The sequence below is a fragment of the Nematolebias whitei genome, chromosome 22, assembly GCF_014905685.2.
Source record: "Nematolebias whitei isolate Nwh7 chromosome 22, NemWhi1, whole genome shotgun sequence".
Taxonomy (NCBI): domain Eukaryota; kingdom Metazoa; phylum Chordata; class Actinopteri; order Cyprinodontiformes; family Rivulidae; genus Nematolebias; species Nematolebias whitei.
In genome coordinates, this window is record NC_056519.1 from 25,572,501 (window position 1) to 25,581,082 (window position 8,582).

At 50.8% G+C, this 8,582-nt stretch overlaps 1 protein-coding gene across 1 annotated transcript in view; it reads right to left on the reverse strand.

Moving 5' to 3' along the window:
- Window positions 1-8,582, reverse strand: part of dnajc2 (DnaJ (Hsp40) homolog, subfamily C, member 2) — a 34,364-nt gene that overhangs the window by 13,809 nt on the left and 11,973 nt on the right. The window contains exons 3-6 of the mRNA XM_037695808.1: window positions 7,347-7,422; window positions 7,165-7,263; window positions 6,858-7,080; window positions 6,684-6,749 (exon numbers count right to left, since the gene is read on the reverse strand). Of these exons, the coding sequence (XP_037551736.1) occupies window positions 6,684-6,749; window positions 6,858-7,080; window positions 7,165-7,263; window positions 7,347-7,422 (464 nt within the window). The remainder of the gene's footprint in view (window positions 1-6,683; window positions 6,750-6,857; window positions 7,081-7,164; window positions 7,264-7,346; window positions 7,423-8,582) is intronic.

Here is an 8,582-nt window from a genome sequence, read left to right on the forward strand (position 1 = left end):
CATGAAGCAACTGATTCATGATTGAACAGTATAAACAGATTAATGTCAATGAACTGATTATTGAACAAATGAACTGATTGGTAACAATAGTCATGAACTGATTAGTGACAATAGAACCGAATCACAGACACAACTTGTGGCTGATAACAACATCTCACACTGTAATGCATGCAGACAGATGTGAGCTTAAAAAACAGAGTTCCATGAGAACAACAATATTCATTCTGTTAAAGCACTAAGGACAGAATGTGTCATGGAACGAGCCGTTACATCACGTAGGTAAAAGCGAATAAATGAGCAGGGTGATGACCATGCAGCCGCAGTGCAAATGTCCTGCATTGACATACCATTATGCAGAGCAGTCGAAGATGCGATACCCCTGGTTGAGTGTGCTTTGAGGTTGACAGGAGGCTCTAGATCTGATGCTCTGTAGGCTTCAGAAATGGCCTCACACAGCCAGTGTGACAGGCGCTGGGTGGATAACGGGCGGCCTGCGGATGCATCTCTATAATGCACAAACAAATGTTGAGTTTGACGCATTGCAGCTGTGCGCGCTATGTAACACGATAACGCCCGCACCGGACAGAGAAGATGAAAAGATGCTTCTTCTTCTGATTTGTGGGGGGGAGGGAAGAATCCCTCCAACGATATCTGTCTCGATTTAAAAGAGCTCGTGATGCTTTTAGGCATAAAGGCTGGGTTTGGTCTTAAATCAGCTGAACTACCGTCAGCCTGGATTCTGAGACATGACGGAGCGGCAGAGAGGGCAGATAAATCACTCACCCTCTTAGCGGATGTTAAAGCCAGCAGCAGGGCTGTTTTCAGAGACAGGAATTTCAGTGAAACTTGATCCAGAGGCTCAAAAGGAGCTTTGATCAGGGCTCGCAGGACCAGTGTTAAATCCCACTGTGGAACGAGTGGGCGTGAAACCGGTCTATGTCTTTGTACACCTTTTAAAAACCGCTTCATCAGCGGGTGGTTAAAAGCTGTTCTGTCCCCGAACCCTTCGTGGCAGGAAGAGATGGCTGCCGCGTACGTTTTAATCGTGCTGAACGCCAACTTCCTATCCATCAGCTGTTGAAGAAAGGACAGCACGCCACCTAATGGACATGAGGTGGCTTCCAAACCTTTCTCTGTACACCAACTCTGAAAAGCCGTCCACTTTGATGTGTACAGGGCTGTGGTAGATGCAGCACGTGAATCTTGAATTGTGCGCACTACCTCCTGAGGGAGACCCATCCTCTCTAAGCGGGACCGCTCAGCGGCCAGACCCACAGGTGCTGGCCTATTTCCGGGTAACTCCTGATCGCTCCTCCTGCTTGAAGGAGAGCATCTTCCCTCCATGGTAGTTTCCACGGGCGACCTGACAACAGACGCTGCAGGACCGGGAACCATGGTGCGTTCACGCGCTCGGGAGCTACCAGGAGAGCTGTCAGTCCCTCCTCCTGAACTCGGTTCAGGAACCGTAAAATCAGAGGAGGAGGAGGGAACGCGTACAGAAGCGTTTTGGGCCACGGGCTGTGGGCAAATGCATCCACCCCCAGCGGTGGATCGTCTCGAGGGCTCAGGGAAAACCATAACTGACACTGAGCGTTCTCTCGCGTCGCAAACAGGTCCACAGCTGCTTTGCCAAACTTCTGCCACGTCTGAAACATCAGGTCTGGATGGAGGGTCCAGTCCGCGTGACGTGGACCGCCCCTGGACATCACGTCTGCTCCTCTGTTCAGAACGCCGGGTATGTAAACCGCTCTGATGGAAAGCAGATTTTGGTGAGCCCAACACAGTAGCTTCCGTGCAATGTGTAACATCTGGGCTGAACGCACACCCCCCTGGCGGTTTATGTACGCAGCAGTCACCATGTTGTCTGTGTGAATCAACACGTGTTGATTCTGTAGCACGGGAGCAAAATGCTGAATCACATTCAGCACTGTGCGACACTCCAAAACATTGATGTGGGCTGATGTGCGGTGGGGCCACAGCGCCCCTACTGCTTGAGATAGGCATGTCCCCCCCCAACCTGACAGAGACGCGTCCGTGAAGACAGACACATGTGACGTGGGTCTGCTGACGGGGACTCCCTCTGACAGAGCCAGGGTGTTTCCCCAATGTCGGAGGTCTGCTCTCACGGAGGGAGGGACAGTGATTATCCGTCTCTTTTGTTTTACTGGATCCACACGCAGACGCGTAAACCACCTCTGGAGGCGCCTCATGTGTAACAAACCCAGCGGGACCACTGTGTGAGCTGATGACATCATTCCCAACAGCTTCATGACGGAGACAGCTGTTACCACTTTGCCAGGTCTTACGTGGCGTAATTGGTTTTTTAGAGTGTCGATTCTTGTTTGTGATAAGCGAGCCGTCATGGTAATTGAATTTAATTCCACTCCCAGATAAACAATTGTCTGGGCCGGGAGAATCGAGCTTTTCTTCCAATTTATGGCGAAACCCAGATTTAGCAGATGTGACGTCAACACCTGAGCCTGTATCAATGCTTCCTGTCTGGAGTGAGACAGGAGCAGCAGGTCGTCCAGGTAAAACAAAACTCTCATCCCTGCTCTGTGCAGTGGATGCAGGGCTGTCTCCACACACTTTGAGAACGTACGAGGCGCGAGGGAGTACCCGAAAGGCAGCCTGTTGTACTGGTACTTCATCCCTTGAAAGGCGAAACGCAGAAATTTTCTGTGTTTTGGGATGATTGGTATGTGAAAATAAGCATCTTTTAGATCGATGGAAACAAACCAGTCGTTTTTCTGGATGTTGTCCAACAGCTGTCTGTTCGTCAACATGTGAAAGGGTCTGTTCATGATCGCTTTGTTGAAAGCTGACAGATCCAGAATCGGTCTCATCCCTCCGGTCCTTTTGGGGACCAGGAAGTAGCGTGAGTAAAACCCTGTGTTTTCCTCCTCGTTGGGAACTCTTGAGATTACACCTTTTATCAGAAGCTCTTGGACTTCTGCATTTAAGGCTGAGATTTGGTCTGGTGATGACAGGACCGTCTCTATAACTCCTCCGAACGGAGGGGGTCGGGTTGCAAACTGCAGCGTGTAACCCTTGCATAACACTCTGTCCATCCATCTGTCCGGTGAGCATGTTTTTAACCACTCTGCGTGACGTTCGTGGAGTGGACGTGCGTTTAAATGATGTGCCGTGTTTTGAACGGATGTCATCCAAACCTCCGCCTCGACCGCCGTCATGCGTCGCGGAAATGTTTTCCGCGTGACCCAAGGCGAGGCTTTCTCGAAAGGGCTGTTCTGCGCGCGCCCGTGCGCTGTGACTGGATCGCGGACCAACCTTCATGTCCGGGCGGGGCGGTGTGCGCTGAGGCGAGGCGTGTGTCAGCTGGTGACGTCCAGAGGCTGCACGTTTAACGTCGCTGTGCGAACGTTGAGAGGTGGAGGGTGTGACGTCGTCAACGCCGTGCTGTCGAAGTGAAGGTTGTGAACTTCGCGGGAGCGCACGTTTTCTCTGGAGGGACGCGCGCCGCTCTCGCTGAGGGCGGGGCCCGTCATTGGATTCAGTCAGCTGTCTCACGCTTATGTCGCCGTGAGCTGCTGGTCGCAGAGGCGCGATGGATGACGGCTGTTCGCGTTTATTCAGGGAAAACGTGTGTTGTTTTTGCTGAGAGCGGGGACCTCCACCGGACCCGGCCTGCGGTCCCACATTTATCCCGATGTGAGCCGGTGAGCGCCGGGCAGCTGTGTGTGCATCATCGGCACAGTGCCGTTTGGATGGACGCTGCTTTTTTTGCTCGGGTGCGCGTTTAACACCGTTTGAGTGGTGATCGTGCGGTTCTGTTTGACAACAAGATATTTCGCTTACCGTGGTGTCACGTGAGCGTCTGGGCATGTGAAGGAGCGGCGGTGGGTTTAAAAAACTTTTATTTAAGGCCACCGGCTCTCTCTGTGTGGAGGATGTGTGTGTAGCGGCTGTGAGCTCATCCGAACTTACAGACTGGCTAAAAACAGGCATTCTGATTTTTGAAAAATCATTTATTTCACTTCCTGTTTCGTTCATACACACATCCCCCGCAGACCGTCATTTCTTAAACCTTCTCCCTCGTGAGCTCTGCGGTTTGTTTGACCCGAGCGCCGTCTGCAGGCGATCTCTGGGGAAGCGCTGGAGTGCAGGCTGCCGGGCTGAGGAGGGGTGGTCTCTGGCGGGCGGGGCTGGTGGTGGAGCTGGGCGAGACGAAGCTGCTGCTGCCGTGGAGCGTCGGTGCTTCTGCCTCTGCTCTCGACGATCCTTCCAGCGAGCTGGGGGACGGGATGGGCCGCGCGGCTTGATGAGATGACGTACCGCTTCCGACATCTCCTCCGACTGCTTGGAATTCGCCAGCATGGTCTTCAAGCTGCTTCCGAACAGCGCGTCCGATGAGATGGGGCCCTCCATGAGGTCCTTGTGCAGCTTTTCCGGCAGCAATGGGGAGTGACGGAGCCAGATGGAGCGTTGGATTACCGTCATCCATGAAGCAATCCTCGACAGGCAAACCGTGGAAGCGGCGCACATGTTGAGGACGGCGTCTGCCGATTTACACAGGGAGCTCTTCGTCTCCTCCGGCAGGCCTGAGGCCTCTAGCCTCTTCGACATGCTAAATGCTAACAGCGCCACGTTGTTGTTAGCCGCGGCCGCCTGAAAAGCACACTGGTGGGCTCTGTTGGAGAGCGCGGTCGCCACCTGGTCGTGTTTCCCCGGAGGGACGGGACGCTTCTCCAGCCTGGACATCTTCGCTCCGAAGGCTTCCGCGAGGCTTGGCTCAAGGGGGGGTACCGAGGGAAAACCCCGCTCGGTGAACCCCTCCACTCTGGTGATGGGGGCGTAAGTGGAGACGGGCGCCCTTAACCTACCAGGACCGGCTGCGGCCTCGTTCCAGTACGCTGTCACCGCAGGAAAACGAGGCCAAATGGGATCAGGACGGCGAGCCGGCGTGGAGCCAAACCTTCCCGCAAGATCATCCGATCTGAGCGGGGGGGGGTGAGGGGACGGAGAGCCCCTTAACGCTAGCAGCCTCCCGGATAATGGCGGGCAGCTCCGAGAGGAGCGCGCCCACGGCAGGGAGCGATGTGGTCGCTGAGGCGGGAAACCCCGGGGGAGTCGAGCATCCGCTCGGCCTCCCTCTTTCCAACACTCCGCTCCCCGGGAGGGAACGAGCGTCGGGGCTGCTGCTAGCGTCACCGGTCCCAGAGGAATCATCCGATTCACTCCGAGAGCCGGCGTCGAAGAAATCCATGGCGTCGTCCAGCGAACAGTCTCCCGCCACGGACAGGCAGTCCTCGATGGTAGCCTTAAACAAGGCTGCTCTCCTCTGCCTTTCCTCCGGTGGAAGCTCGTCACAGAGGCGGCAGGAGGAAGCGCGAGCGACGTGGCGGGGACCCAGGCATCCCTCGCAGGTGTCGTGCCGGTCGAAGCTAAGCAAGTAGCCGGTCTTGCACGAGGGACACAAACGGATGGTGCTGGAGCTGGACATCTCGACGAAAAAGGTCAGTTTATTCTTGATTTATTATGCTTGCTGAAGAAAAACTGGGAGCAGATTACCCGCTCTTAACGTAATTTATACGGATCGGGTGGGGCCCACACAGCAGGTGGGCGTGGACTAATTTTTTCAGTATGATGCTTGCGCATAACGGGATAAACCCATCAGCGACAGCCTTAAAGGGCGAAGCCTATATGACATAGAACGTTCAGCTCTTTTAGTACCATCCTGCTATGACTTTTGGTATTGGTGCAACTTTAGCTTTTTGAAATATTTTACATTTTCTGCCATTTTTTCCTCATAGAAAATGAATCGAGCTCATTTTACATCCTTCAAATCTTTAGATGTGTTTACAACCTTTTACTGCTCCTTTCATATTTTGTTCTGCTTCAGCTTCTTTCAGCTTCCTTCTGCTAATTTACACTTTTTTACAGCTACCTTCAGCTGTTTTGTGCTTCTAGCTTTTTCAGCTAGTTCCAAATTTTTGGAGCTAATTTCAGCTCTTTACACTTCCTTCTGGTAGTTTAAGCTTCTTTCTGCATTTTCAGCTACTTTTCAGCTAGGGTTTTTTGTGGTTAATTTCAGCTTTTTTAACTAATTTCCTAATTTTTGTGCACATTTCTGCTTATTTAAACCTAATTCAGCAAATATTTGCTCTTTCTTTCTTCTGCTAACTTAGGCTTGTTCTTGTGTTTCAGCTACATTTCAGCATGATTTTAGCTAATTTCAGCAAGTTCTTCAGCAATAAGCGCTCACACTGCATGTTTGCAGGAAATGTAATTTCTCTAGTAATTTTGGACACTTCTGAAAGCCAGCCCTTCCTCTGAGTTATTTAGTTTGACCAGTGAGTGCAGATGTTTGACTGTTTTGGTACTGGCCGACATAGGTCCAGTGCATCACAAGGTCACCTGACCAGTGCGCCCTCTAGTGTTGGGTATCAAGCACAACATGCATTATTTGAAACTGCGCATTGTATCTTTATTGACTTGAATGTATATCGGAGGCAGGAGCAATATGATGGAGACATTCTGAGTAAGAGAAGCTTCTCTTTCAAGCGCTCTATACCAAAGCAACGCAAGAACGACTTTATTAGAGGACACATGGGAGCATGGAGATCTGTTGTTGAAGACCTGTTTGCAAAGCTTTTCCACAATGCTGGTGTAAACAGTCACAACGTTGTGTGTCATCCTACAACCAATAAAGAACATCTTACCATTCGGCTTTTTCCTTTTCCTCTTCGTCCAGGTAAGAGAATTCCCTCCAAGAGTCAAAGTTGTACCTTTTAACAGTAAAAAGATACAAGTTTTATCTTTGCATTAATTTCAACAGTCACGTCACTAAACTCAAAGCTAACAGCAGAACAACAGCTAAAAACATTTTCACTCACCAAAAAGTGTAAAAACTGTCCACCTCTTCAAAAGATGACTCTAAGGATCCCAGACTGGGCCCGGACTTTTTGGAAGACCATCTGGCATTTCTCTCAAAAACAGGAGAGAAGACCTTGAAAAAATGTTCTTTGCCTTCGCTCTTGGAAGGCACGGCGTTGTCGAAGGTGGGGTCGACACTGTCAAAGGCTCGCCTCTTCACGGGGTCCGACAGGATCTCGATCGCTAAGGTCCAAACAGCAGCAATCAGCTAAAGGAACTCAGAGCTGCCATTAGGAAACATCTGTCATCCATGAAGAAGTTACAAACCTTTCGTTATGCAGGTGAAGTAGTCGTTGTCTCCTTCAACAATCTGTTCTCCTGCAGCTTTCCTTTTGTCTGGATGGTGCTTCAGCACGATCACTTTGTCTGCAGAACAACAGCAGAAGTTTAGCTAAGCTTTGGGCTGGTCGGGGATCCGACCCACGGCAGCACAAGGAAGAAACACTTACGAGCAGCTTTGATCTGTCTTTGCGTTGCTTTGTATCTCAGGTGAGGCAGCCCGAGGACAGCGTAGTGGTCTTGATTCTGAAAACAGAAGAACGAGCAAACATTTGTTTATTCTCAGCTGGAGTTACTTCAGTAAAGCAACTCATTACTAATTAAGGAAAATTAAACTATATACAGGTCCTTCTCAAAAAATTTGCATATTGTGATAAAGGTCATTATTTTCCATAATGTAATGATAAAAATGAAACTTTCATATATTTCAGATTCATTGCACACCAACTGAAATATTTCAGGTCTTTAATTGTTCTATTTCATCCCTCCTGACCGCCAGAGGGCGGTGCTGAAAGCACTGAATGTTCCCTTCGCGCATGCGCTGATTCGAGTAATAATACCAACGGAGTCACAGGTGTGACACGGATGACCAATCAGAGGCTATATAGCCCGACGTCATCCGCTGCTCTGCTCCTATTTTCTTCTCGCGCGCGGTTCAATTCAGGGCTTCAGCCCTTTGGACCTTTTCTGAACTTTTTACCGTCGTCGGAAGCCCGACTGCCCGTCTGCGGGAGTAGCGTGTTCGCCCTCCTAGGGCTGCGACGGTTTAACCCTGTTCAAAGGTATTTCTGCTGTTTCGTTGGGAACTACGGCGGTTTCCGCCTCTCCCAAATTACAGCGTCTGACTACTATGTGTGTGATTCAACACCGGTGAGTAGTTTTCCTTATATTTCGCCGTTGGTTAGCGGTAGCGTTCGCTCCGCTCACGCTTGTTAGGAGACCTCCAACCGCGTGGTCGGCTGGACTGTGCTCCGACGTTGTTTATGACTACTATGTGCGTGATTTAACACTGGTAAGTAGTGGTTTTTTGCTTATATTTTGCTGTTGGTTAGCGGTAGCGTTCGCTCCGCTCTTGTTTACTGGAGGCCTCCAACCGCGTGGTCGGTTGGACCGTGCTCCGAAGTTTGTTTATTACGTAGCCAGCTGAGTTCCTGGCCTTGTTTTATTTGGTGAAGGCGAGTGTTTTCACCCCCTCTCCCAATTGTCCTCTTACCAGCTGAGCTAGCGGTGCTAGCCTCTCTGAGTTTTCACTTTGTTTTAATTGGTGAAGGCGAGTGTTCTCACCCCCTCTCCCAATTGTCCTCTTACCAGCTGAGCTAGCGGTGCTAGCTTCTCTGAGTTCTAACCTTGTTTTAATTGGTGAAGGCGAGTGTTCTCACCCCCTCTCCCAATTGTCCTCTTACCAG